General features: G+C 43.8%; 1 protein-coding gene across 2 annotated transcripts in view; it reads right to left on the bottom strand.

Moving 5' to 3' along the window:
- The window catches only part of col5a2b (collagen, type V, alpha 2b), a 21152-nt gene extending 8515 nt beyond the window's left edge, over positions 1 to 12637 (bottom strand). The window contains exons 1-29 of one of the 2 annotated variants that reach the window (XM_081710319.1): positions 12503 to 12637; positions 12030 to 12324; positions 6336 to 6572; positions 6055 to 6071; positions 5926 to 5958; positions 5794 to 5826; positions 5576 to 5629; positions 5337 to 5426; positions 4725 to 4802; positions 4511 to 4555; positions 4376 to 4429; positions 4136 to 4189; positions 3916 to 3969; positions 3758 to 3811; positions 3490 to 3543; positions 3305 to 3349; positions 3089 to 3142; positions 2870 to 2914; positions 2671 to 2724; positions 2397 to 2495; positions 2261 to 2305; positions 2003 to 2101; positions 1767 to 1820; positions 1473 to 1580; positions 1279 to 1332; positions 1081 to 1179; positions 885 to 938; positions 442 to 540; positions 52 to 105 (exon numbers count right to left, since the gene is read on the bottom strand). In XM_081710319.1, the coding sequence (XP_081566445.1) occupies positions 52 to 105; positions 442 to 540; positions 885 to 938; positions 1081 to 1179; positions 1279 to 1332; positions 1473 to 1580; positions 1767 to 1820; positions 2003 to 2101; positions 2261 to 2305; positions 2397 to 2495; positions 2671 to 2724; positions 2870 to 2914; positions 3089 to 3142; positions 3305 to 3349; positions 3490 to 3543; positions 3758 to 3811; positions 3916 to 3969; positions 4136 to 4189; positions 4376 to 4429; positions 4511 to 4555; positions 4725 to 4802; positions 5337 to 5426; positions 5576 to 5629; positions 5794 to 5826; positions 5926 to 5958; positions 6055 to 6071; positions 6336 to 6572; positions 12030 to 12120 (1911 nt within the window). In that variant the 5' untranslated portion in view covers positions 12121 to 12324; positions 12503 to 12637. The remainder of the gene's footprint in view (positions 1 to 51; positions 106 to 441; positions 541 to 884; positions 939 to 1080; positions 1180 to 1278; positions 1333 to 1472; positions 1581 to 1766; positions 1821 to 2002; positions 2102 to 2260; positions 2306 to 2396; positions 2496 to 2670; positions 2725 to 2869; positions 2915 to 3088; positions 3143 to 3304; positions 3350 to 3489; positions 3544 to 3757; positions 3812 to 3915; positions 3970 to 4135; positions 4190 to 4375; positions 4430 to 4510; positions 4556 to 4724; positions 4803 to 5336; positions 5427 to 5575; positions 5630 to 5793; positions 5827 to 5925; positions 5959 to 6054; positions 6072 to 6335; positions 6573 to 12029; positions 12325 to 12502) is intronic. The other variant, XM_035527285.2, reaches the window with a different exon arrangement.

Below are 12637 nucleotides of genomic sequence, written 5' to 3'. Positions count from 1 at the left end.
TCTCTATATCCCAGCGTTTTCCTGAGTAGTGTGATCTGTAGCAGTGCTCACCCTCTGCCCTGGAACTCCCGCAGTGCCAACCTCTCCCGGCTTCCCTGGATCTCCCTGCATATCAAAAGACAAATAACATATGTTAAAACATGGAAAACTCACTTTCTCATGCAGGAGGCTAGGAATATGTTGCCATGCTGCAGCGGTTCAGTACCGAGTCCACGTGGGCCCTTAGCCAGTCCACATATTTACTCTGTTCCAGCTCTCAGAACAACCTGGCCACATTAATTGCAGCCCTTGATTATCTGTTTCACCCCTGGGAGAAGCAGGAACAAAACAAAAACCTGGACTGGCATAGGGTCTGCCAGGACTGGACTGAGAACCTCTGCCACACTGAAGTATCTACAGTATCAAGCATGGTTTAATTTTGTAAAAATGTTGATGGATTACACTGAAGCCTTTTGGTCCAGGCAGACCCATAGATCCTGCCAGGCCTCTGACTCCAGTAGAGCCAGCAGGGCCTGGACTGCCATCGTCTCCTGGTGCTCCCTACAGAAAACAGTCCATAGCACAGAGACGAAAGCATGAATAATACACTTTCATGTTTTTCAGGTGTGTCTTATCAAAACCGTTTCCAGAGTCATGCTAATCATAACTCATGCATATGAATGAAGGATTTTTACCTAATTACGACATTAAAATGTTTCAGTCATCCAGGTTACAATGCATTAATTTCTTGAAATTACTCAGCCCTTGCCATTACAAATAAAGATCATCCTTTCATGAAGAATGTTTTCTCTGTTAAAGGCCACTACAGTCATATCTTAGTTTCTGAAATAATTAGTGATGAGGTTAGCTCATATATTTTTCTTCAATATGGTGAAATGAATTACCTGATGTCCAATTTTTCCTTCTGGTCCTTGGAGTCCAAGAATACCAGTCAGACCCTTGAGAAAGGGTAAAGAGTATAAGCGTGATGCATAACGATGACACACTTTGGGAACAAACACAGGCTCACTGATGCAAAGCACCATTCTTACACAGCTCCCACTTGCCTGCGAAGCGCAGGTCTCACAGGCGCTTTCTTACCCTTGCTCCTGGAATGCCAGGTTCACCGAGGCGACCAGGATCGCCGCTTGCACCTTTCGTCCCTGCAGAGCCAAGGCCGCCACGCTCTCCTTGAGCACCCTGGTGATGAGAACCATAAAAGAGCAATCTGAAATACCGCAGGACAACAAAAGCAGAAGGGCAGTTTTACGTGCTAAAAAGAAGAGAATCTTTGCATACCTTCGGTCCAGGTAACCCATCGGCACCTGGGAAGCCGCGATTTCCTGGGGCTCCCTAAAAACATTGACCAAAACATTGACCAAAAGAACAACTTCACGAAATTCAACAAAAGCCCACATGTAACGATGCACAGTCCATAATGCCTTGATATAGCAGAAGTTGCTTATGGTAAGTCAGCTGAATTTGGACCTTACTCTCTCTCCAGCTGGCCCCGGAGGGCCGAGAGCGCCAGGATCGCCTCGCGGCCCACGCTTCCCTTCCTCCCCCATTGGTCCAACCTCTCCGTGAGCTCCAGTTAGTCCCTGGGAAAAAACGTGAGCTTAATCAAAAGAGTAATGAGCCAGGTCACAGTGGAGTCAGAGAGAACTGATGCACTACTGATCTAGAATCGCATTTATTCATGTACACACCTACACCTACACCTAGAATGGGAATTGTGCACATTAAAGAAGAGCTCATTAGATTTAGCAAGTGTTTTAAAAACTTACAGGTTCTCCTTTTAATCCAGGTTCTCCTTTGAAACCCGGGGAACCCAAGTCACCCTATAAGTGCACAAATATAAACAGATGCAGGATCTTAAGTCATACATGCTGCCAAATTTGGCCTGTAAATCATTGAAGAAATTATATTTTTAGAAAAATATGAATAGATCTCAGCACTGAGAGGTATGGATGACATACCCTTAAAAAAAAGTTACATATTCTTTTAAAGAGTGTGTCATTACCACTTGACCTTTGATCCCGGAAGGTCCTGTCGTTCCCTGTGGTCCAGGAGGACCAGGCTGTCCAATCAGTCCGACCGGCCCCTGCACGCCAGGCACACCCTACAACAAGTAGCAAAAAAATCCACTGCATACCACATACTCAACGGAACTGACAAGCAAAGCATTACTGCGCAACACTTGGACATTCAGAAGTTTAATTGGTGTGAATTTTAAAGTGACAACAGTGACAGCCTTGATGGATGAGAGGCTGGGACTCACTGATGACCCTCTGGCACCAGGGGCACCGTCCATGCCTGATGGCCCCTGGGAATGACAACACGCACGTATGTCACGCTTGTCACCGTGTCATAATACATACAGCGGTGCTGACAAGGACAGGCAAGTGAAGGCAAACCTGGTTTCCCTGAGCTCCAGATAGGCCCTGACGTCCTGGCTCTCCTCTAGGGCCCTGGAGCCCACCCGGACCTCGAGGTCCTGTTGCCCCTGGTTGGCCCTGTAGCATGACAGCAACCAATATCATGCCTGACCATACACATCGCACCAGTTGCTCTTTCAGTGTATGTTATTAACCACAATTAAATGGAATTTTCAGAACTTTAGCTGGCATGTTGATTGGACTGAGGAATGACGAATTACTGTGCCTTTATAAAACAAACAGTCAGGCTAACCTTCATGCCTGGTCCACCAGGAAACCCAGGAGCTCCAGTGATACCCATGGGCCCCTGTGAAGAATACAAAACTAATAACTCCACACTAACTACAACTGATGTTGCGGTGTCCTTTGGTTTTAATGTGAGTTAATGGGTTTTGTGTATGATGGAGTAAGTACTCAGACAGCGAAAAGAGCAAAAGCTGCATTTAACATACCAGTGCTCCCCGTTTTCCAACATTTCCTGAGATGCCACGTTTTCCCTAGGGGGAAAAACATGTAACTTTTTTTTTTTATCTTGGGCATCTTTCAATGACAATCGCCATACAAGTCCAACAGACCAGTTTAACAGGCAGTGATATACGAGCTTAATCGTCTGTGGATTCCAGTGTCAATCACATACAAGCACATGTAGCGGAAAACAAGCGTAATCTTACCACAGGGCCAGTGTGACCGATTCTGCCCCTCTCACCCGCCATTCCCGCCGGACCCTAGAAAAGTGAAAAATAATAATAAGCCTGACATTCATTTTTACTACATGGATTTTAGCATGATAAAAGCTGACACGATGTTCATTACCACTTAAGAATGTTAATATATTACTGTCTGAACTGATTTTGATTCATGACAGTCAAAATCACACGGTTACATACCGGTGGACCAACAAGACCCATAGTACCAGGAACACCCGATTCACCCTAAAACAAAGCAACCACTTATAAGCACTCAAATCCAATATTCTCTGCTAAAACTTTCAAAGATGACGAACAAGTGATATAAATTACTGAAGCATTCTGTATGTTACAGTAGGTAATAAAATGGGTGGTGTGTATCTGACCTTTGAGCCAACAGCACCTGCTTCTCCTCTTGGTCCTTGTGTACCTGGGTGCCCCTGAAATAATAAAATTAGACATCACTGTTTGAACTTCTGCACAAGTGGCTTTCGCTTCTTCAGTCAAAACAACATGTTGATTGACACGAGGTAAAAGACCACGCACAGAGCTTCCTTTCTGAAATTTCTTAGGCTGCTTCTTTAATTTAGATCAACCCACAAGACAATTTGTAACCACATAAATTTGGCAATCTTGCATCCAACTCCATCTCACCCTGTGACCCTTTATTCCTGGTTGCCCTGGTAACCCTGGAAAACCTCTGGCGCCCTGAAACCAAGCATCATAAAATTAGGATCCGACCTGAGCGTTCGTACGCACACATGCGTTAGCTCTGTGCATGGGAACCTTGTAAAATAGAGGGAGAGATTTACCACGGAGCCTGGATATCCGACTTCTCCTTGCTTCCCCGGAGATCCGGATTCGCCCTGACAGGAAAACGCACACACACACGCACACACACACACACACACATGCTAGCATTATGGGGAGAATGCATGCCCTCAGTACTCTTACGTAGGTAGATGGCATTAGTGCAGTGACGGTCCATCAGTGCAGTGAGATGTAGGTGAGCAAGCTGTCTGGACTACGTACATCTGGGCCGGGCTTTCCAGGAGCCCCGTCTGGACCTCTAGAGCCATGGGGTCCCTGTAAGGACAGCAAAACCAGTTCCTTACTACATAAGAACTGCTTAACTGCTTTTTTTACAGCCTTCTTCTTTAACAGATCTTGCACACTGGATTAGTTTATTCAGTAACATTCCAAGCAAGCACCAATATATAAGCTATTCAACACATGGGCTAAATATCAGCTTCTATCCAGTTCTTCTCTTACCATGGGTCCAGGTTCGCCTGCATCTCCTGGGGTACCCTGAGCTCCAGTAGCGCCCTGGGGACACAGAAAACATTGTTGCACTGCCAACTGCTTTGCATCCTAGATGCCCTGATAGGTCTGGAGGTGGGGACTTACTGGGGGCCCTGCTGGTCCTGGGTGTCCCCTTGGTCCTGGTTCACCCTGATTCAGAGTAAATAACCAATTAACAAACTAATTATATAACCAATGAATAACCAATTAACAAACTAATAAGGAAAGCCTTTCTTTGATGTCTTTACAAGTCTTGTTTATTATTTACAATTTATTTACAAATATAATAAAAGGTTCTAATAATCCACACCGGCCTTACCGGTGATCCGGAGACTAATCCAGGCATTCCCAACTTCCCATCGTGAAATCCTGAGGCCATGCGAGAGGCAAATTCACTCTGTAGAGTGATACGCTGGAATTAGCACCTTGAAAATTGCACTGCAGCCTCTTTTGTCCCTTAATACTTGCCATACACGACAAAATAAAGCAGATAAATAATAAAGCATGTCTTCGTGATCAGGCGTCGGGCTTGAGTCTGCACCACTGTAAGTGACAGCTGTGCTCGGTTTTCCCACTGTTTCCCACTTTAGACGGTGACTGTCCTGTTCTGCCATTCCAAGCCATGACTTCCACGCTATATACAACAAACCATCACAAACTACACTGCCCACAGGCATTTGGCAAATGGTCAAGGCACGTTCAATATGGTGTGGAATGACTTGGGGAAGTTTCAGAACAACACTGCTAGGTCTTTGTTGGGTTTTTTTTCACCAAAAAAATAATGAAAGCCATGAATTTACGATTTTAGAAGCTTTAAAGATGATAAACTATATTCTGCCTGCAGCCCTTTCATAATACCACTTCCTCCAATCATACGCATTTGTTTGTAATTCCTCATGAATAATTCATTAGGCAGAGATAAGGCACTTACCCCTGGTAATGAAGGCCCGGGAGAGCCAGCCTCACCGGGCAAGCCTGGTACACCTGGTTCCCCATCAAAACCAGGTGGACCTGCCACACCCTTATCCACAGAAAAGAAGTCATCAGAATATCATTATTAAATGAGCAACATCATTTATATAGACAGATAAAGAAAAGAAATGGATCCATGTATCTTATGCATTCACATGATTCAGTGAAATAGCAGTGTGTTTAGGAGTGGGAACAAACTTTTCTTCCTTTGATGCCTGGATATCCTGGACGCCCATCTGTCCCTAAGGGACCCTATTTAGCGCAACACACAAAGACTCATGTACAAGCAAAATCTGATGTAATTATTAACACACAAGTGTTCAGCATTCAGCCGTATTATTGTTAAAAAGAAAGCCATATAAGAAAGACAAAGTGCTAAAGATTAAATGTAAAAGATGTGTGTGAAATATTCTCACCATTGGTCCAGGCCTTCCAGGCGTCCCTACAATCTGAAAGAAAACATAGACAAGGTTAAGGGATCCATAACTAATCTATGAAATCCAGGTCATATTCCTCTTATATAAATGTAATATCCCCTATATACTTACATAAGGAATATCACCCGGTTCTCCCTTTTGCCCCTTAAAGAGTCCAAAGAGTGATTTTCAGTGATCATTAAGGACAGTAATGTAACAATACAAAGAGTATAAAAACTAAAGTTTTAGGGTGGCACGTACCTTGAGTCCTATTATCTCTGAAAGTAATGAAACAAAATGCGTTTAAGTATTGTTTACTAAATGTACCACTCCATCAGTCAAAAAAATACAAATGTCACTTATACAGAACAGCCTACTGATGCACGCCTAACCGCTGCAAAGTTCTGTATGATAAACGCTGAAGTAAATACAGGTTATGTGGACAATATTAGGTTTCTCCCATAACCTAGAGTCACTCATTCAATGTGCTATTAAACCAAATTCATTGCTGCCCTCTAGAGGGCATTGTGCGTATTGCTCACCAATGCGTCGGAGAGCGCTGGCAAATTTCTGGCACACGGGACAGCACTCTCCCTCCGGGATGGAGAAATCCTCGCAACCCATCAGGTCCTCACAGCGTATCTCTTCGCAGATGATCCGGCCCTTATCGCACACACACATGCGGCACGGCTCAGGTTTCCAGAGGTCGTTATCCGCGTATGTTACGCCTTCCTCCGTACAGCTTTTTGTGTCCTCTGCGACGAGGTAGTGCGAGAGAACTTCATTAGATTCGCGTGGACAAAAGAAAAAGTGGACAAATTGCTTGAAGAGCGTCATCTTAAGATATTCATATATTTCGCAGGTGAGAACGTTTACTGTATTGCATAGGATTCATCTCAGAGTTCTGAGAGTAAATGTCAAGAATGGGTTGGAAATATTGTGGGTTATAATATTTGGCAACAATAATTTACTTCTCACTGATAATTCTGAGGTAATAGAGAAGTCTTTTTGATAAAGGTGGATCCTCCAGGGGGGAAAAAACGTCATATCTGATACCATCGGACCATGAAGAAGTGGTCAACAGTCGTGTACCCTGGATCCTGTAGCTATTTACAGCTACTATACTTAGTGGTCATTGGGGATTATGGTACAAAAGGAGAGTGTGTAATCAGGGATTAGCTGAAATATCCTCTTTCAGTGGAACATGAAACATGTGTGTTACACATGCCCGTGCATGTGAAGTTTTTGTAGAAGGCCATCCAGCTGTTATAACAGAGTGCTTCACTCTTTTCTGTATTTTAAAAACAGAGGAATTGGTAGAACAGTGGATTGCCAGGCCATCTGAATTTTCACACACTCCATAGTCCATCTAATAACTACTAAGATCTAATATATAGTACGTAATGTGGAGAAGGCCTGTTGTAATATCATAGCAAATTAAATAAATCAAAACATGCAATACTATCTACAGAAAACTATATATTGTCAATTGCAACCACAGTCTGCACCTCAGAGGTGTAATATCTAATTGTCATCCTGTCCACCTGTCATCTTATCTAAATACTGATGATATTAAAATACAACCCAGCAAACCAGCACCTGACTGTATGTTAGACAGAGGCGAGTAATCCAAGGTCGTTTGTTCTTGATGTGTTGCCACACCCTGTATTTACGGCTGTAGCTGCTGAGTCAGCCATATGGCTCCAGACAGGGTCTTCCCTACAGAGGACCACATCAAGACTCCAACCAGGATACCATCCTCCCCGTAGAAACCACATCAAGGCTTCCCACCCAATCAGCACTGTAAGGTTCTGCACTGTCGAAAGAGGAGGCAGCCAGGAGGGGGCAGTGAAGAGCCCAGGTCTCACCTATTGGTTCTGCCACTCTGTTACTCTGCTGATAGTCATGTGAATATATGCTGAGTCAGTCCTTAGTGGTTACCATGGGGATTATTGTAACAGAAGGTCTGTAATCGGGGTCTAGGAGTAATATCCTCTTTCAGTAGTTGATTGGTTGAAAATATAGTCAAGGATATTTTGATGTCGAAGGTAGGTAGATGATGAAGATGGTCAACCTTAGGGGTGTGTGTGTTTGTGTGTGTGTACATGTGTACTAGCAGATATGTGACGGATGGTGTTGAGAAGTGGAGAGGTGTTAGAGGCACTGGCGTCATTAATATCATTTCTAATGGGAACGGCACCAGAACAGTATGCTCCCTTATCAAGACCCCTTCCTAGATAGGAACAGCATCCTTCTTTGCATGAAGGCTGTGTCCCAATCACCACCCCATTCTCCCTACACAGCACCACAAGGAGGCTGTGTCCCAATCACCACCCCATTCTCCCTACACAGCACCACAAGGAGGCTGTGTTCCAATCTCCACTCCATGCTCCCTATACAGCACCAAAAATTGGATCTTTCTCAATCAGTACACCATTGTTCCCACAGCCATCTCCCTATGCAGGACTGTGAAGACCATCTGTACTAATGAGAGCAGCACACTCAGTTTCTTTCAAGAATCATGTTTAAAAAAAAAAAAGCCTGACAACCATATGTGTGCATCTATAACTGATTGATTGAGAGGAAACTCCTCAAAAGCAGGTTGTCTGGAACAGACATTACTATTACTGTTAACTGAAGAATCAACATCACCTGTTAATGAAGGAAGCAGTTGTGACAGTCCGCAGCTGTCAGACACACAGTCTGAAGTGTGCCACAGTATCACTGTGTGAAAGTGCATCTTTGGCCTTCTGTTTGTCAATTATAGTGCACTCACCACAAACATCCCCATGCCAGAAGCATATAATTCATGGTTTCATAATAAAAACACGAACTGAGGATGATGATAGCCTCGCTTTTCCCAAGTCTCTTTTTAAACTACGTAAGCTGTGCTTGACTGGAACTCTGGCTCATTGCCCAGCACATTTAACTTTTTGTCTGATGCTCCAGAAAGCTCAGGTGTTAGCATCTCAGGTGATAGCATCTCAGGTGTTAGTTCAGGTGATAGCATCTCAGGTGATAGCTCAGGTGATAGCATCTCAGGTGATAGCTCAGGTGATAGCATCTCAGGTGATAGCTCAGGTGATAGCATCTCAGGTGATAACTGAGGTGATATCTCAGGTATTAGCTCAGGTGATAGCTCGGGTGATAGCAGCTCAGGTGATAGCTCAGTTGAAAGCTCAGGTGATAATTAAGGTAATAGCTCAGGTGAGGGCAAAGGCTACACTGGCTGAGTGTATGTTTGATATGGCGGCATGTATGTATGATCACCTCAGCAGAGACTAAACTCTAAGAGGTCTCACTAACATCAAACAGTAGTATGATAAGCCATAAACAGGCTTTGATGTTGACTTCTGGATATAAAGAACTGTATCGTGTCCTGAACATCTCAGTGGACTTCAGTAGCAAATGAATTATATCAATTAAGGTTTTTAAATTAGTGTTAATGCATTTTAGTTTTTAGTTTAGTTTTAATTTAGTATACCAGTAAGAGTTTATTTGCTGTTATACACTCACCAACACTAGTCTTGTACCTTCACTGATCAGCTGCCTTTGGGTACAGCCATCCTACAGGCGCTCTATCTTAAATATCTTAAATCTTTTTACCTGCTACAGCACAATTCACCCATCAGTTTCTTTCCTTCATTGCTGGTCAGATTCTGATCGCAGATGTGATTCAGTTGGCAGAGCGTTTTCTACACGGCATTACATGGCGGCAGCAGCATGACAGCAGGTGTGGACCTGCTCCACGTTCACCAGCTATGCCAGCAGTGTTGCTGGGGTTTTTACCCGGGCCATCGTCACTGCTTGGTATATATCTAGCTAACAGCAGTTGTTTGGTTAGGAACTGACCACTGCTGAAGGGCTAGAGGATGGTTAACACACACCACGCATGGCCACACATCGATGATGTCCGTTTTATAATGCAGTGACTGGTGAGGCTATGACTGAATGACTGGAAAATAAATGCATATATTGGTTGTTATTTTCAATGCTGCAGACAAAAAAACCCTGTAAAATGGAAATAAAGGTTCACTGAACTGAACTGGAAGGGATTCTTTTGTGGCAAATACTTTTTAGCACCTCTCTCAACAAACAAACTCTGGACTGTGGTGGTTCGTCATATTTCGGTTGTTTACAGGTGGACTTTTATGACTGGGTGGTAGCGAGGCAGCTGTGAGGAGTTCCTGGAGGCCAGACTGGGTTGTTTGAGGCGCAGGAGGCGGGGGAGGGGCCAGCGACTAATGTCTCCCACCCACTCGGTCGGCAAGAAATGTCCAGTACTGTTTACAGTAACATCATGGCAGTAGAGACCCGCCACAGTCCAGAACCAAGCAGAGCAATAAGAGACTGCAATGGCAGTCCATTAATAAGAGTCTGAAACATCCAATCTTCTGCCCAGGTAACGAAAGGAAAGAATACCTTAATGTGACCATTATGAACATACTGATTGTGTGTAGTAAGGTGTGATACTGTCCATCAACAATACCCGAGGCCCCAATAACATGACTACACACTGAATCCCATCCAGTAACAACCCAAACACCTGCTGTAGTTGGCCAAAAGCATATCTGAAACGGCATCTTTTCAGGCTGAGGAAAACGAAAACTGCAAGTACCAATTTAGTGGGAGAGCGCAGACATTATTTCAGGGAAACCACAGAGCCCTCTATTATATGTTTAGCTTAACTTCTGCCTGCAGGCCAGTTTTATTTTTGGCATAAAGAAAAGACACACCCTCTATCTGGAACTTTTCACGTAAATATCACACTATTGTTGAGTTTACATTATATAGGTTATAAGCTATGTACAGGATATAACCTTTCTTATATAGAGCCTGTCACTTGTCCTACTACCTAATTGTCTACATACAGTATAACTCCATGGTCCATGGCTGCCAGTTCCCTGCCCCTTTTGAAACGTTGTAAGACGGGCGTCCTGGTGGCCATGATGTTAGCCTGTCAGGTGCCTTTAGTGAGAAAGGTCACACTGGACGCTTAGTGCTTATCTGATTTCTCACTACAGGGGACCCCAGGGTGTACGGATTATCCGCTGAACAGAGGACAGTGGAAACAGCTCTAGCATAGCACAAAGCACGGACATGAAACAACTAACCAGATCTAAAGAACACTAAGCTGGATCAGCCCGAACCCAAATGAAAATTCAAAGAGCTGCAGAAACTGAAGCTATGGAGAGTTATCTTAAGATTCACACATAGCTGTCTTATAAATGTTCGGTAAGAAGGTTACACCATGGTTGGGTGTGCCGGGCATATCCATTTGGGAAGAGTGCTGGGGCAGAGAGTTGACCAAAATTGGTGGGCCACTCTAATCACAGCGAAAACCTCACATCATTAAACACAGGGCCATAAGAAACCTCTCATTCCACACAGAGCCTCCCACCCGACTAGCCCTGGCAATCTGAAAACCAGGACACCTCAACAAGGAACAAACCACCATCTTCTGAGACCATTTCTGGGAGACTCAACAGTTTCAAAAGTGATTTTGCAAATAAACACTTGGGTCAGCAGAATCCATGGCCAGTGGAAGCAAGTGGGTAGCTCTACTTTATAAAGTTTAAAATGGAATAAAAATAAATAAACTGGTAAACAAAAATAGAAAAGAAAAACCATCAGCACCTGAAGTGTAGCGTCATAGTCAGACCCAGTGTGACTATCTTCCTGTGTAGAAAAATCTCAAACACACACATTGAATGGGATGTGTGTATATGAGGCAGCTTCAATAAAAATATTAGCCTGAAAACCACAGACTTCTTTTAGAACTTCTCTAAACAAAGCAATATGAACATAAAAATGTGTCCAGCCTTGAAAACCAGGAGCCATTTGCTGTAAAGACACCTGTGAGGAAAAACTCAGTCATGTCCCCTCCTGCACACACGCTAATGTAAAGAAATAATGACTCAATAAATGTATATAGTTAACACGGTAAAGTATGTTTTCAGCTAAAAAGAAAAAAAAAAAGACATGAAAGAGTTTTATTTGTGGATTTCACTGTTCTGTAGATGCAGGGGGAAACTTTAAAACTAAAGTTTAAAAGTAAAGCTCAAACAACAAAATCACCAGAAGACAGACAGACTCTTCATGTCAGCGAACAGCGGGACTGTGAGGTAGCTCAGGTATGAACTACCGTCTCATTTTCGGTGTAATTCTGTATTTTATTCTTTCACCTCCTCGGGATCAAACAGAAAACTAGATTTATTCCGAAATATTTCACTCACCTTTCTGAGCATCCTGGCACGTCACCAATAACGCTTGCGTCAAGGCGATCGCGAGCCACAGGGGCGTCCTGAGGCGACGAGTAACGGTCATTTTCTCGCGCGCTCCCAGGCGAGAGATCCGCGCGACGGCTTTGGCTTGCGCTCGAGCAAAGGCCCCGCGTCGTCAGGAGCGCTGCAAGCACGGGCGCTCCCGGTATGCGACCGACAGTCTGCGCACGCGTCCAAGACCCAGAGCGCCCACGCCCTCCGGCGCTCGCTCCACTTTGATTTTTTGCAGCCTCTCATCAGGTTAAAGCTAAAATAGCACCAGACATGAGTCATGAAAACATTAGTGAAGAAAAGTATGAAATGTTTATTGCACTTATTTAAAGCCAAATTGAACATTCAATATTTTTATATTAAGGTGTTTTATTCTTATTGTTGTTACGATTATTTTTCAGTATTTTCAATATTTTTCAAAAAATGTTTCATACCTTGTTGCAAACTCTGTTTATCACTTCCACATTTATAACGGTACCTTTCGGACTGCTGAGGAACCTGACACATTTCCCATGTTTTTGTGTGTGGGGTAGTCGGCAGTGCAGGGGGTAGTTTGTTGTGCACCTCGA

This window comes from Electrophorus electricus, chromosome 3, assembly GCF_041902795.1.
Source record: "Electrophorus electricus isolate QZ-2024a chromosome 3, ASM4190279v1, whole genome shotgun sequence".
NCBI lineage: Eukaryota > Metazoa > Chordata > Actinopteri > Gymnotiformes > Gymnotidae > Electrophorus > Electrophorus electricus.
Note: the sequence above shows the minus strand (reverse complement) of the source record. Positions and strands in the feature narration are given on the sequence as shown.